Source organism: Mustela nivalis (assembly GCF_964662115.1).
Source record: "Mustela nivalis genome assembly, chromosome: 2".
Classification (NCBI taxonomy): domain Eukaryota; kingdom Metazoa; phylum Chordata; class Mammalia; order Carnivora; family Mustelidae; genus Mustela; species Mustela nivalis.
Window position 1 is genome coordinate 170657940 of NC_139021.1, and position 16738 is coordinate 170674677.

At 49.3% G+C, this 16738-nt stretch overlaps 1 protein-coding gene across 1 annotated transcript in view; it reads left to right on the plus strand.

The window, feature by feature from the left end:
• Positions 1–990: 990 nt before the first annotated feature.
• Positions 991–16738, plus strand: part of HABP2 (hyaluronan binding protein 2) — a 32345-nt gene continuing 16597 nt past the window's right edge. The window contains exons 1-2 of the mRNA XM_082721453.1: positions 991–1140; positions 12316–12352. Of these exons, the coding sequence (XP_082577579.1) occupies positions 1072–1140; positions 12316–12352 (106 nt within the window). The 5' untranslated portion in view covers positions 991–1071. The remainder of the gene's footprint in view (positions 1141–12315; positions 12353–16738) is intronic.

Below are 16738 nucleotides of genomic sequence, written 5' to 3' on the forward strand. Positions count from 1 at the left end.
CTGGGCTGGTTCCTATGGGCCTTCCTTGGTTAGCAACTTGGCTTCCAAAGCTGGAAGCAGCCACGCAGCTGTCCGAGCACGTGTGACAAATATGTTACGGCGGATGGGTGAGCAGAAGGGCCAGGGGAGCACCTGCCTCGGCTGGCAACGAGGTTTCAGAACTTGGATTCAGAACTCAGGCGGGAGGATTCCTGGAGCCCTTCCATAGATTACTGCGGGCAATCAGGTGATTACAAGAGCTCAAGATGATGCCTATTAAAGAAATCAATTGTGTTCCTGAGAACCCACGCTTCATGGGTAACGTTGCCTTATATAGTCGTCCCTGAAACCCAGCGTAGCTAAATAAGGAACAGAGGGAGCAACGGGGCCGAGTGAGAGCATCGTGGTTTCTTCACCCTCTTGATCAAAGAAAGACTCCAATGAAAGGGGAAAAAAAAATAATTAAAAAGTAAAAACCTTATGTAATGAGATTTAAAAGAAAACTTTTGAAGCCAACAAGCAACCATGGGCAGTGCTTCAAAGAGCCCAGAATCAATGTTTGTCAATAGCAGTTTTGCATCCTTTATCTTTCATGAATAGAAAGTGTGATGTTATTAGGAGCCCATCCATGCCTTAATTCTGTTTGAGATTTGATGAATCAGAACTCTGTTAACATTCTGTCTGAATCAGCAATGGCCAAGGCCTATAGCAGAAGCCTTACCCGAGCCGGGGCTTTCATCCTGCCACTAGGATGGTAGTTAACTCTCGGACCTTCTGCAATGAACCCTCAGAGGCCCCCGGGGTGCACGCAGGGGCCAGGGCTCTTGAACTCTGCCACTTTCTTTGGAGACTTTCTCCCCAGAAAAGAAACCACCCCTGTGACTCAGCCTAGCTGCAAAGTCACCATTTGTTTAATCAAGATAGTTGGTTTGCAAAACATTAAACATTAAACAGTATTTGATGCCTAGTTAATAATTGGCATCCTCTTCATGTGTTCCTGAATCCCTGGAGACCGACATTTCCCCCCCCCAAAGGCACAGACAACAAAAGAAATTGTGCGTCGGGCCACGCAAGGGTTCTTAGACTGCGTAGATGTTTGCCAGCATGTCTCTTCTCCATATTCTGCTGTTAATGGTTCTAGCAGGGAAGACAGCCATCGGGGTAAGTGTTGCTTTCAAATATCTGTAGTGGAGAGACTGAGGCTATGAAGAGGACCAAAGGGCCAGGAGTGACTAGAAACTTCAGTTGTGAAGGGCTGGTGTTGCCATGTTGTATATGGCTTGATTGTAAGCGTCAATGCACACCTGGGACGTTGGTTGCTGCTGTTGAGAATTCCATTCCAATGGGCCATGCAACTGACTTGAGCCCTCTTGAAGGAGAGTCTCTGTGAGCACCTTCCAACTAAAGGGACTGAGTGAGAAAATCTGCTAAGACAGTGGGTTGTGATCTGGGGTGGATCTTGGAGAACCCTTTGAGATGCCTTTGAAAGCCATTGACTCTCCTAGTACCTATTGACAGACTGACACAGTTTTCTGGCCATTTCAGGCAACACGATGGTAAGATCCCCTGTGATTTGGCTCTAGAGGAAAATCTTGTCGGTTGCATACGATGCCAGCCATAAGTTTATTTAGACGAATTCGTTTTGGAGAAACGTGGGTGATATTGTTTCTCTCTTTTCACAGGACCCTAGTAGATGGGGAAGGAAGGGGAAGAAGAGACCCAAGGGAGGTAGTGGTGAGGAGGGAAAGGAAATGCCATCCAACAGTCTTGCATGGGGCTCTAGGCATTTGGGAGCAGAGGGGTAGAGGAGAAATTGGGTCCTGCTATGTGCCATTGTGGTCCCGAAGTACTGACTGGATCTCTATGGGCGCAGGAGAGGGGCCATCAACAGAAGCAGGGTCTTCTGGAGTTCCCTCCTGGATGTGGTTTAGGCAAGAGTGTGGGTCTGGGAGCCAGTGCCTTGAGTCGCAGCTTTGCTACATTCTAGCTGTGGGATATTGGGCAGGCAACATAATCTCTCGGAACCTCAGTTTCTTCTACTGCAAACCAAGTGATAATCTCTTACTGATCTGGGGAGGGCCACGGCTGATTGAATGAGGCAATGCATTGCCTTTCCATAAATGTTAGCTCTTTTCCCTCAAAATTTCCAGAATGAATACAACTTCTCTATAAAAATCAAAGAATGTGCTCCTTTGGGCTGTGCATCAGGGCAGGGTGTTGGTGGGTAGAGAAGGAAGAGGGGACAGGAACCGAATTAAAAGTCATACTCTCTTTATCTTATGAAATACCTTTGCATTTTATCTCCCATTTTACTCCGTAGAGTTTTTCCTGTAGGAAGCAGGTTCAGTTTTAGGTTTTCTGATCGATACTTCAAAAAGAAGAGCCTCTCCTTCCCTTTTGGCAAACTGTCCTCAGACACTTACCTTAGCCCCATATTAACCTGTCAGGTGTCTCACCTCTGAGAGAATTCTCTTTCACAGTGATGACTTGTATATGTGCACTGGGGTTGCAATTTACAAATCTTCAAGCCCTCACCTCATTTGATTGCTTGTTGGATGTCTGGGGCAGAGGCCCAGCAGAAATTGCACAGGTCTAGAAGAAGAGGTGGAAATTATCAGAGGTGCACATGGGGCCCAGAGAAAGTATCCATCAGAAAGAAATAGAGCCTAAAGTTTGCAGGCAAGGAGAGGGTTGATGCAGTCTGTTTGAAATTCACAAAATGATGATGGTCCCCCCAAATCCCTTTTTTGTAAGCCCCAGTGAATTTTTAGGGTTAGCAATGAAATTATAAGTCAATAATGGATAAAAGAGAAAATATGAGAGATAGCCTTCAGGCAATGAGCTTAGTCAGTTCCAGAGAGAGGATTCAGGGCTTTGGAATGTTTTCTTACCCCAGATGTGTGCCAGACAGGTGGTTGGGAAGGCGGCTTGCATTCCACGGGCCAGGCCACAGACATCCAGAGGAAAGTGGCCAATTTGCTCAGATGCTTTGGAGAGTTTGGGAGATCATTGCAGGGAGGAAGCCACGCAGCCAGATGGGCTGGGGAGCGTCTTCTACCCCACATAGCTAAAAATAATAACCAACTGCTATCATTTAATGAGAAGTCCTGTGAGCTGGGCTCTGTGTTTCCCGTGGCTTAGTTCATCTCGGGAAACACCCAGAGAAGAAGGTACCTTTATTGCTCCCATTTTACTGGTGAGATGATGGACAGCTTAGCCTCAAGTCATACCCCTGGGAAGTGGCAGAGCTGAGCTCTAGACTATGGGCTGCTGTCCACTGTCTGGAGCAAGTCTTTTGCCTGGACCCCGGTTAAAGATGAGATTTCTTCTGTCCACAGAGCTTCAGGGGCATGGTCCTTTGTGTGGGAACAGGAATCTCTTAAACTGGGAGTCTGTGTACTGGTTAGGGTGTAATGGCTCCACGTGCTTCTGGAACTTAGAGAAAAGCATTCACAAGGCCTGTGATCACTATCCTTTGGAAGGATGTGTAGACACTCTCCCTTGAATTTAGGTCATGCAGCAAACCTTATAATGTCTTCTCTATGAGCTCATCTAACTTAGATTTTTATTCAGATACCCATGATCCAAAGATGTATAGGTCAAACGTGATGGCCGTCAACACCAGAGAGGCAGCCATGGGTTCTTCCTGGCTGGAGCTACATTTGGTTTTCCTTAATGAACATCTGTCACCAGCACAGCCTTGTAGGGTTGTCCCCATTTGATGGGTGAGAATCAGACCCAAAGTTGTTCAACTAACTTCCCAGCCAGGATTGAGGCCCAGATCTGCCCAACACCTCCTTCATTACAGGAAACCCGCTCAACTCCGTGAAGCATGGGCACCGCCATCCAGGGTTCAGAAATCTCTTCTTGCTCTGCTTCTTGGGTGATTTGGGGGTGCCTCTGGTCTTGGTCATAGTAGAATTTGACCTCTTTCAGGGTCAGAAGCCAGAGGACAAGGCTTCTTCAGGCCTGACCTACTTAGCTCAGCCCATCCCCAGAGAGGACAGACGACAATGGCTCTTCCTCTCCCCAGTGTGTTTGCTCCCACTTCTGGATATTTTAAACCTTAGCGTTTAGACCTAAGAACTCCAGAACTCTATTCTCCTCCCAGGCAGAGCACCGCAGAAATTTTTGAACAGGCTGGAGTCTTCAGATTGGCAACTTGGGGTACATTCTGCTCACAGCCTGAGTTTTATTTGGTTGGTAGAAGGTCAGCCTAAGAGTATTCTAATTTCCTTTCAATTGCTAGGTGACATTTGCAAATCAGAACATTTTACATAGAAATATAAATTCCCAGCTTCTCTTGAAAACATTTTAGTAACATGGGGCTCACATTCTTGCTTGGCACCAACTAGATGAGGGGCTATTGCTCTCATTTTTAGAGGAAACTCAAGCCCCCGAGTCCATAGGCCTTACCACTTTCTACTGTTGACACCTTTTTGCTTGACAGATGTTCATTATCTGATGGGTTCTAGCTTGGAGAGAGAGAAAGAAACAAGAGGGAGCCCTGTTTGTCTGTTATGACGCAGAAACAGTGTGGATGTTGAAGAATTGGAATCAGTTTTGTATGGTCACATAACTGGGTTCAATGTCTGATTCATTTGAGCATCCAAACCTGCACGTCCCCCAGGACTAAACCAGGCCTTTGATGGGAAGATACAGGCCACCCCTTTCTAAGCTTCAGTGTTCCAGAATGTTCAAGTCTCTTTCAAACCCAGGAGGGACATCCCTCTCTCTTGCTGGAACCCACACAGAGACTTATAGAAAAGAGAGCGACTGAATTTCACTGCGGCTTCTCATACATTTTTTTATTTTTTTGACTGATCCAAAGCACAATTTCAACTCATTAGCTTTGGCGGTGTGCACTGGTATTTAGGGAAATCAGGTCGCAGGAAATCGCATGTGTAGATAGGCACAGATATATTTATATTTGAAATTCATTAGGGTTCCCTAAATGCAAAAGCCATGCTGCTGTCACAGAGAAACAGCATGGCAGAATATTCGGCAGCCGGGATTTTAAATAAAACATGCTTTTCTTCATAATTAATATAACAAGGTTTTCTGGCTTAGGACCTGGCAAGGATCCCAGGAAAAATGAAGGGGTGGGGGTTGGGGGGTTGGTGTGAAGTGCCTCTGACCCAACAAACATATCCCAGAAAGAGTTTATGCTTAGGGAACCCTCCTCAGTCATGCCCACAAGAGAGAAAGAAAGGAAGAAAGAAGAAGGAAGGGAGGAAGAAGAAAGAGAAGGAAGCAAGGAAGGAAGGGGGGAAAAAAGAAAAAGAAAAAAAGAAAGAAACTCAAACTCATTGACAACAGTGGCTAATAATCATAATCATAGTGGCAACCATTTATTAAGTTTACTAAGTCTCTACCGTGTATCAGCTATCATGTGCCTACTGCTTATGATCTCATTAAAGTTTCCCAATAGCCCCACAAGTTCGGGACCATGTCACCCTCATTGGACAAATAAGAAACTAAGCTATAGAAAAGTTCAATGATCAGCATGCTGTAGACGGCCACCTGGGGCTGGGCAGGGGGTGGGGCGCGGTTACAGAGTTCAGATTCAAACCCAAGTCTGCCCAATCCCAGTTCCAAGCTCACGACCCCTGCGCTAGAGGCTGGCCAGGTCAGGGGCTACCCAAGAACAAAGGAGAACGTTCAGTGTGGTGTGGAAGGCGTCAAAAGACACAGTGGTCTCAGACTCCAGCTTCCAGCAGACGACAAAGTTACTCCCACCTGGAGGCAACTTCCACAGTCCCTAAAGTTTTTCTTTCTAACCCCAGAAGCATCGAGGCTTGCCAGATGGCTAACCAATCAGTTCAGTGTTTTCAAACTTTACTCATGAATGAAATCTTGTTAAAGCCCAAGCCCGTTTCTTAATATGTTCCTTACACATACTTACCTTTTCTCTATCTCGATAGATTTATTTTTAGAGGAAATTGTCACTACTATAAATGGAAAAACAAAAATCACAGAAAATGATGTCATTGAATTCTTACTGGCTACACTTGTCACATAGATGGCCAGAGCCTCAAGCCTGCTTTCTCCTTGTGGGAAGGGGGGACTAGCATGGGGGGTGGGGGGAGAGGGTAGAGACTTACCTGCTCCAGCGAGTTTTTCTTTGGGATGGCTTTGGAAGGGTTGACAGTAAAATTGGGAGGAGAGTGACAGCCTCCTGCTGTGTTGGCTGCCACGCCCTGGCCAAGCACCGCCCACATCATCAGCCTGGGGATCCCTGGGTCCCGCCTAGAAGACACAGCTTTGGGGCTGGACTGGGTTCCCATCAGTGGGAAGCTCCTTTTCTGAGCCCCTGAGCTATTTGCTGAGGCCAACTGGCCCAGGTTAACTTGAGGGGTTATGCTCCTATGGCCGGCCTCAGACCCATCCTACTCTTTTGTTTTATTTGTTCATTTGCCTTTCCAAGGGCCTTCCAACTGCATATCACATCTAGAAAGGAGTGTTTTTATGCAATCTCCCCATCCCGAATGACCTTACTCTCTAACCTTCAATCCTCCCCAATTCCTTGAAACTACACTCCCCGGGAGCAACCGCATCCCCTTGAATAAAACATCAAGGCAAGGAAATTTTTAGTTTTACAATTGGGAAAACTGAGGCACGGGGGGATCCAATGCCTTGCATAGGAGCAAATATCAGCCTCCTGTTTCCTTGGCCAGGAGCTTCATGCCTAAGGCAGATACAATCAAAGTGAGGCTGAGGGTAAAGTCACCTGGGTACTGGTTTGAAATTCATGTTCTAGGCTTACTCCAGACCCAGAGACATAAGACACCTGCAGATCGAGCCCCGGCATCTGAATTTCCATCCAGCTCTCCAGCCAAGAATGACAACTGCCACGGAACTCCTCCCTCCACCCCACCCCCTCTCTGCTTGTCACGTGAAGCTACAAGTCAGTCCAGCCCCTACTTACCAGGGTGGGGGGCTCGGTGGGCTCTACAGCTCTGAGCTTGAAAGCAGAGAAGCTGTACAGAGCGCCTCCAAGCCAGGCACAGGAGACTGACTTCAGAAAAAAGGCCTTTTCAGAAAAAGGCGGTCAGGTCTTGAGTCCCTCCCCTGCCCCAGTCAGCTCAGGTCCTTAAAGGAATACTTCACACTCCAACACCCCGGGCCTTAGCTTCCTCCTCCTTACAAGAAGGCGCTAGACCCGCTCCTCTCCACAGTGCTAGCTTGCTGGTCACTATGGTCCGGCTTCGCCCAGGCTCCCAAGAAGGAAACCACCCACCCACACAACTAGACAGGGCTTTCTTCTTTGGCCTCCCTATGTTCCCTCTGTCTTAGAGCCTTGCCTCCTTGCCGGGGGCTTCCGATTAAAGTCGTGTTCCTCAGCACACGAAGGGATAAACCAAATGCATATACAATGGATCCGACTCCGCCTTTGAAGGAATGAAATTTGGATATACGCTATCAACACGAACCTCGAGAACATTATGCCTCGTGAAACAAATCCAGTCACAAGGACAGACCCTGGGATTCCACACATATGCAGTACGTAGAGTAGGCAAATCTAGAGACAGAAAAGACAACGCAGGTGGGCTGTGGGCAGGGAGGAAAGCGTTGTTGTCTAATGACTACAGACTTTCTGCTGGGGATGATGAGAAAGTTTTGGGTAAAGAGAGCAGAGACCAGGGGCGCCTGGGTGGCTCAGTGGTTTGGGCTGCTGCCTTCGGCTCAGGTCATGATCTCAGGGTCCTGGGATCGCTCCGCAGGAAGCCTGCTTCCCTCTCTCTCTCTCTCTCTCTCTGCCTGCCTCTCTGCCTACTTGTGATCTCTGTCTGTCAAATAAATAAATAAAATCTTAAAAAAAAAAAAAAAAGAGAGCAGAGACCGTTAGGCACAACAGAAATGTGGCTAATGTTTCTGAATAGCCCACTTACAAACGGTTCAAGTTAAAAAGTACTGGGTTATGCGTATTTTATTCCTTTTTTTGGTGGGGGGAGGTGTAAGTGGCTTTGCACAACTGTTAATTTCATCACTTCGCTTGTCTGGAGCAGGAGTCCCAGTGTGGGGAAGGTATGGGGCAATAGTTGGGATGGTGACCGGAATCCTAACAACCTCTGTCCTCTGTCACTGCCTCCTCTCACCCTGACCTTGAGCTCTTTGTCCAACAGTGAGGACTGGCCTGCTGAATTGCGCACTCCTGCCTCTGGCTCCCTTTCCAGTCCCAAGGCTGCGGCTTCACCTGGCCACAGGGCAGACTTCTCTCCCACACAGCTGCCCCCGGGACAAATGCAATTCTTCCTCATTGATCTACCACCAGGTCGTGGTAGAACATCCAAGAGGAAGGGATGGTGGAATCAGGGTCCCCATTTTTTACCTACCCGGGGAAAGGTTTCTCTGTTGTTTGTTCACACCAAGCCACGCTTCTGGCCCCAAGGGACAGGTCTAGCTCCCCATCTCCCATCTTCTGCTTTCCAAGCTTGGAATTCATCGACTCAGGGTTTTAGCTTCTGCCTTTTGGTTTGTTTTCTAGAAGATCTAGAGTTCTGAAAGGTAGGGGAAGAACCAGAATTGAAATAGTCTAGAAAAAGATTAAACTAGATTAAAGAGAGGACAAAGCAGATTAGACTTCAATGCTCCTCACCCCCAAGGAGACTACACCGTAAATCAGTAAGACTCAGAGACAGTATCTTTTTCTCTGCCCTCTTTATCTTTCCCACTAACCAACCTTAGCCTAGAAGACACTAGAAGTTGCTATTTTAGCCCTTTTGAGACAAGGAATACAAGTGGTGGAAGAAGCTGGCCGTGGCTAGCAGGCCCCCCAAGCTGGGTGGGAGATGTGCGTTGAGCTGCATTAGCCACAGTGGACCGGCGAGGCTGGAGCTGACTTTTGTACCTTCAGCAGCTGTCACTGGTGCCCGCTGGCCCTCTCTGTGTCCTGCCAGGCCTGGGCTAGTCTGAACAGGCCTTTCCTGGGACAGGACAGGGGTCTGATCTCATCACCCAGTTCCATGCCCTGCCTCTCTCCGAATTAGGTAGCTCTTCTGTTTTCTTCTTCATTCTTCCTTCCCAGCAAATGCTTGCCATGGCGCCCTCATCCCCCGTCATAATGGAGATTAAGACCAAGGACCCTGACGGCCGGCCGGCCCCGTTCTATCCTGGCTGCACAGTGGGCCAGCCGAGCTCCTCTGGGCAGCTTAATCTCTGCCCATCTGTTTGCTCGCCTCTAAAATGGGCATAATTATAGAACCTCAATGACCAAGGATTGTGTACAGCAAGTGAGACCAAACGCACATCCGTCACTTGGCACACTGTCAGCTGTCAGCACACGTCGACTGATACAACAGTTGTCTCCTCTTTCTTCTTAATCCTTTTGCTTTCGGGGTCTTCCTCCTTGGATTTCCAGTCCCAGGATTAGGAGCTGTTTCATTTCCCCGCCACCATGGAAAAATGGAATGCCACCATGGGATGAAAAGAGGCAAATATTGTGCCCACCCAGTCCCCTGGCCCCGCCACCCAGGTTAGTTTCAGGATCCAGACGTCCGGCGTAAACAATGACCACTGGTCCGGCCTTTCCCACCTGGAGCCCCAGTTACCCAGCCTGTGCCTGGGCACCCCGTTTCTGCATTTCACTGCGGCCTCTGCTGGAGGACCCAGTGATTCACAAAACGAGTGGGCCGGCTCCGGATCCCTGGCACCCCCTGACACACAGCCGAGGCTGCACAGCTGAACTGCAGCAGCTTCCGACTCTGCGAGACCCAGTGGGATCCTCAGGGCCCCCAGCCCAGAAAGGTCCCCCTTTCTTTTTGTTCGGGAACCCTCAGAGCGCCCGCACCTGCTCCTGGAAAGGGCACGTCTGCCACCTGCTGGCTGTGGGCGGCGCAGCATCTGGCCAGGCCTCCTGGTCCGGGTCAGAGCCGCGATCTGGGGGCTCTGGCCCAGGCACAGGTGTCAGAGGGCCTTTTCCGCACTGGGCGCAGAGGAAATCTGTTCCTCCAAGTCCTCCCTCCTGTCCTGCCCACTTCTCGGGGCCGACAGTGAACAGGCATGGCAGTTTATATGGGAGAATTCAGGTGGTACCGCCTCTGGGCTGGGCAAATAATGGGTAGACAAGCTCCGGATGAGCTCCATGGAGGGAAGCTGAGGTGCGGTAAGGGACAGGATCAAGGCAGAATTGGCAGGAGGGGTAACGTTGGCATCTGGCGCTGTCTCATACCCCTCTTTTGGCACCACCCTGCCCCTCAAGCCTGGAGGGGTCAGCATCAGATGCTCCCCGTTCAAGACCCCAAGACCAGGGGTCTGGGAATACCCCCTGAGACCCGAACTCAGCCTTCCTCTGTCAGGCTCCCCATTCGGAACCCCCTTCCCAAACAAAATGCCCAGCCTTTGTCTCATTCCTTGCAGAAACCAAGCCAGGTGGCCGCGAGGCAATTAAACAGGGACAGGCATCGTCCAGAGAGCCAACGTCCTCAGCGCTCTGCACCTACCCCCCTCCTCAGCTGTGTGTGGTAGATGTTGTCCAGTCTACAGAGGGTGGAAGGAACAACACACTGAGCGTGAATACAGATATATTCCCAATGCCATTATCATTCTCGAGAAGTTCCACATTGATACACTAATATTCTTTAATATGAGTTTATATTTGGGTTTCCCGGTTGCCCCAATAATGTCTTTTATAGCTTTTTCTCTTTTTTAAATCAAGGATCACTCCCTGCATTGGGTTGTCAGGTCTCTTTGGTCTCATTTAAAAAAACAAAAACAAAAACAGCCTTCCCAACTTCTTAGTCTTTATGACACACACTGACATTTTTGTAGGGTCAAGGCTGGTTGTTTTGTTGAAATGGCCACTGTCTGCACCTGTCGTATTCCTCATGGACAGACACAGGATAAGCATTTTTGTCAAGAATCCCACATGTTGATGTTGTATGCTCGGTACCTCCCATCAGGACGCATTCTTTCTTCTTCCTGTCTTTTCTAATTTATTGTCCATCTGCCTAATTCCCAAAATGGTTAAAGAGGCTGACAGTAAAACAGAAAATCAAAACTACCACTTCAGGGAGAGGAAGGTTGATGTGGGTACTGGGAAGATGACCACACTGACCACAGCTTTTTGGTGGCTAAGACCCAAAGGGATGACCACATTGACCACAACTTTTTGGTGGCTAAGACCCAAAGGGAGACCTGTCAGGGGCTAGAAACTTCTTTTTTTAAATAGGAGGGCAGCAAACTTTGTAAAGTACCAGATAGGAAATCTTTGGGGCTGTCTGGTCTCTGTCACGACTTCGATGGTATAGCACAAAAGAGGTTTCAAAGAATACTTAAAAACGGGCATGGCTGCGTCCCAATCAAATTCAATTTGTAAAGCCACATTTCCGGGTTTGGCCCCAGGGGCCTTAGTTTGCTGACCCTTGAATTAAGTAAAAGTAAACGTTCCAGCTATTAAATGAGTAATGCTTTCTTTTTCCGGTAAGTACTGCATTCTAGAAGGAACTGTTCATAACACTATTTATTTATTCAGCAAAAACTCTTTGAGGATTGCCGTGCGCCGAGCGCTATGCTCAGTATGGGGTAATACATCAGTGATGAAACAGACAAGGTCTTTGCCTTTCTGGAGGACAGAAGCAATGTGAGAAACAGATAGCGTGCAGATAAACAGATGTAAACTATGTGTCGCAATAAGAACTGTGGAGCAAATGAATGGACATAGTGATGAAACAATGAGGGAGGGGTCATACCCATAGGGGAGTTGGGGAAGTCCTCCTTGAGAAGATGGCATTTAAGCTGGAACCTTGATGGTCATGGAGACAGCTTTCCAAGCAGGAGGAAGAGCAAGTGCAAAGGCCCTGGGGTGAGGGGAGCTTGGCTAGTGCTAGTTGGAACCCACGTGTGGCTGGAGATTAGTAAGTGTCAGTGGAAGGGAAGGGTATGGAAGGAGGTTTATAAGTTGTGGCTGGTGTTTGTATTTTATTCTAAGAACAATGGGAAGCCACTGGAGAGTTTTAAGCATGTGTCCATCCCCAGTCCAAGGAGCTGTCAACCAAGACCATCACCTAGACTTGAGTGTGAATCTGAATTCTATCACAACTGTGTGACCTCTGAGCCTCAAATTTCTCATCTGTCAATGGGCAGACAAAAGCCTCTTCAGACGGCTCTTATAAGAATGAGATGCAGCAACGCACAATCAGGCAGACAGGAGATGCTCAATCCATGCTAATCCCTATCATGGACAGATTGTCCACACCTGGGCAGCCAGGCCCCAGCAGGAGAGCAGGTGAGCACGAGCCCCATAAGTCAGGGAAGCATCAGCCAGTCAGCTGACTTGACCTAGCTCAGCCCTGTGTGGGTTTATCTTTGTTTTGTTTTGTTTTGTTTTGTTTTCAGTTCTCCCTGATGTCTTTACTCCTCGACCCGGACCCAGGTGAGTGTGTGGATCGCCCTGGGGCTCCTCACAAACCACAGGCTGGTTCTGGGATGGAAGAAAGCGGGCCCACGCACGTAAGTGCTGTCACAAGCTCAGGGTTCAAATGATTCAGATGTGTTGTAGACCCCTTTCGAGAAATTTCCCAGAAAAATGCACTCCCGATATTTGTGTCTCTGTGCACAAACACCATGCTTTATTCAATTCTGAGTTACCCATGGATACCTCTGGTCCCCTGTCAGGACCCCAAGGGAAAAATTGCTGGTACAGTGAAATCTCTTCATTTTACAGAGAAGGGAATCGAGGCCCTGGGAGGGGAGGCTACAGGTCACACAGACCATTAGAGATGCGATGAGATGAAAAGGCCAATGCAAAGCCAGGGTGGCACTGGGCACTTACTGGCCCCCTGCAGGCCCACCCTGGATCCCAACTCACTCCACCCCTTGGGTGGGGAGCCAGGTCCTCTGTGCTGTGCCACGCAGGCAGTCCCCAGGCTGACCTGCCCCTGTGGCGGCCTCCCACCAGCATCCACAACAATGACCCACTGCCCGGTGCCCTCAGCTGTGCCCAAGCCAAGCATAGCTGCGCCTTCTGCCATCATCCAATCTTGGTCTTTGACTCTGGGTCCAAGTCTCCCTTCTCTGCTCCAAGACCGAAGGGAGAAAATGCTACGCAAAACTCCCATCAGCGCGGAGACTGGCATTGCCACTGGTGGTGACCTGTGCTGGTCACCCCACAGAGGACCATAGCCAGGGAGACAGCACATGGAGATGGCAGTCATGTCTGAACTTTGGGTCAAGGGCGTATTTGGAGTCAAGGTGGGGACAACTTGGTCAAAATCCATGTGACAGCAGCAAAGCCGTGGCTGGCTCAAGACAGATGATGTCTGATCTTTGTCCACTCATTATGCTCAGGGGATGTTTGTGGAATTGAGCATGGCATGTGGCTTTTGAAAGTGTCTATGTCTTTCCCCAGTGCAAAGGAGACTGTCCAACTCAACAACATATAATTTAGTCCTTGGAGGAATTGTGTTTCAGGGGGGCTCCCCCAGCTGCCCACATCAGCATCCACATGTTGGAGTTCAGGGGGTCCAAAGCCAAGGGGACAGGGAGAGCTGCCCCCTCCGTGGCCTTCAGCACACACCACTCAGCTACCAGGTGTCAGACAGATGGAGCTCCAGAACTGTGGGGTCACACAGTGGGTGGGGAGCATAGAGGAGTCCAGAAACCTCATTCTCTTCAAGGATTTGAAAAGCAGACCCGCCCCTAGTCCACGAGGTCAACTTTGGGAATTAAGAGGTATCTTTACCCCAAGACACGGTATTGCCATCTTCCAGAAAATTGTGGAAGACATCTACAGTGACCATGAGTTTCTGACACTCTGGCACTGAAGTTGTGCAGTGAACAACGTGAACAACTGGAAGCAGTGGCCCCACGAAACATGGATCACAGTAAAGGGAGGAATCAGCCTCTGTGTTCACAAGGCTTTTAGCTTTAATGAAAGAGATTAGAAGCAATAGGATCAGATTTGGTCTGCAAACAGGAGAACTTCCTCACCATCAAAGTCATCAAAAAAATCTGAATGGGCTGTTGGGCCCTTGGGAGGTAGTATGTTCTCCATCACTAGCCAGCTTTAAACACAGGCTGCTTAGGAGGGAGTGGAGAGTGTTGGATTTAACCTTCTGAAATTCTAGGCTCTAGAAGAACTCTGTCAATAGCTTCTGTCAGTTTGGTGAGTAGTTGAAGGGACGCTGGAGCCCACCATCCTCGGGCTCCCAAGTCCGTCTCGAGGTGCTCGGTCGACCTCTGGCTAGGGAGTGGGGTGAGATGTGTAGCTGGGCCTTTCTACAGAGCAGGTTAGGTTTTAAAAATGCCCCGTTCGTGTCTGCTCTGGTGCTTTGATGGAATTTGTCAGATCCCAGCTGGCTTTAGAGAGCAGCGTGGCCAAGGAAACACCATGCCAGTGTCCACAGGCAAGCGGCTTCTGTAGCTGGTCTTGCTGGACACAGCACATGGCGAGGGTTTGGCGGGAGCAGAAGGCGCCTGGGCCACAGTCCCCCGTGGGTGGCAGAGGAGGGGGCCATCAAACAGCAAAGACTCCGCTCATCTCCCCAAAGCAGGTGCCGTGACAGCCAACGGGCCTGCGGAAATACCTCTTCAAAGCTGGCTGGGCTCTGCCCAGCAACACAAGCTAAGCCCATCCATCAGCTGTCCTGCCGCCTGCCAGTGAGGGTCTCGGCTGAGCTTGCCCTGTCAGCTGGATGGGAAGCGTCAAATACGGGCCAACAGGGCTGGGGCTTGGGGGAGGCCCTCGGAGGACCCGTCTGTGCCACGGTGATGGATGACGCCAACAGGGACAGCATTCCGGAGATTTTTATTCCGTTCCGCACATCTGGCAAGCTCCTTAACCAAGCAGCTGCAGAGTCCCCATCGCACCAACGCGGAGCTTTTTCCGAGAGACCCTGGGTCCAGACCACGGTAATCCCGGTCGAGGGACTTGGAGCGTGTGCTAAAAAAGATTTCTCGACGTGTGTTACTTCCTGGAAGCTGAAACCCATGGAGTTTCCTGAAACACAAACCCCCAAGAGGCCCAGGAGGGCCAGTAGAAAAGCAAACCAGATTTGGCATGAGGTAGACCTGGCCTACCTGTCTCCGCCACCACATTTATTTAGTATAGTGTCCAGGACATAGAGAATAACCCGTTATCAGGATGATTTGAGGAAGTTCAGGATGCTCTCACCATCCTTCCTGGAAGGTTCTAGAAACAGACTCTGATAACTAGACAGATCCACAAGGATTTCTTTTGATGCCTAGTATGAGATGCTCCCCAAAGCTGCTCCATTCTTCACCTGAAGCAGTCTCCTTTTCTACCGTCTAGAGAATGCCTCCAAAAATCTGTATTCAGTCCTGGAGTGTTTTCTCCAGTCCAGCAAGGAAAGCAAATTCCATGGCAGGCTGTAACCCGTGGGTGGCAGAGGAGGGGGCCAGGAAAGCAGGCAGGAAAGCACTTGGACAAATTTCTAGACTCTACAGAGCCCGTCAGGCATCTTCACCAAATACCTCTGACCCGGATGTCACATAGTCTCTCTCCTAAGTTCCCTGTTTTCCTCTGCTCCAAGCAGATCCCAGCTTTGCTGGTCAAGCTCCGTGCCTGCTGTGTGCTGGCCAGTCAGAAGGAAGGGAGGTCCCACCACAAAGGGAAAAACTCACTTGTGGAACACAACCATTAACTGCATGTAGGGCTCTGTGCTGTGTCTGAGGAAAAGACAAGGCCCTCGCTCTTAAGACACTAACTGCCTACTTGGAGGGAACAATCAGATAGACCAAGTTGAATAACAAACCATCTGAGCGCCAGCCATGAAACCTAACATTCTACAAGGCTGCTGGGGAATGCTGGAGTTTCTAAAATTCTTATCCCACTGGCAACCCAGGATCAATCAATCCCTGTGTGTTCATTCATTATTACTACAGAGTATACTACCCTAAACTTAGTGCCTTCAACCATGAGTATTCTTCCTAGAATAAGAATAATGTGTCAATTCTTTGGGTTGGCAATTTGGACCGGGTTCAGCCAGGAAGTTCCTCTGGTCTAGACCAGGCTCGGCTGATGTTGGCCGGGCCTCCTCTTGTGTCCGCAGTTAGCTGAGGATCAGCTGGGCTCTTATACGTTGGAGGCCTTGACTGGAAGTGCTGGACCTTCTGTTGCCCACACATTCTCTTATACTTTATAGAATAGGCCAGACTTGTACCACAGGGCAGTCACAGAGGCCCGAGAGAAAAGAAAGAGAGAGGAAGTATGCCAGACTTTAGAGACCCAAGCTTGGAACAAGGCACATTGTCCTCTAGCACAAGTCCCAAAGCCAGTTTACACCCAAGGGGTGGGGGAAATCAACTCCATCTTTTGGTAGGAGGAGCTATAAAGTCTCATTGCCAAAGATGAGGCGACAGGGAAGGGTGGGGAGTCGGGACCATCTTCTCCCATCAGATTGGCTCATACTGCCTGAACTTGCCAACGTAGAATGTGAAGTGACCTCACCTAGACTTGGCCATATCTAGCTCCCCTGCCTCTCCATTCCCTGTTCATCTCCCTTGTTGGCTGGCTTTCCTCCCCCATTCACCCTGGCCCAGAAACTCTTGTGCTGGAGGCCGCATCCCACTCTTTTCTGTATATCTCTCCATGATTCCCAGTGCCTTCCTGAACCTGGTGTCATATTGGTCCATCGTAGGTGCACAACACCCTTTCCTTATGTAGACAGTGGGATTAAGTGCCAACAGCATAAAAAAGACAAAATAAACTGTAAGTTTGGAGGTGGAGAACTCCTGCCACGGAGGGCATACTTCTATACAGCACTCTGAAAACATGGGGCAGGAGGATCTCAGTGCCTTT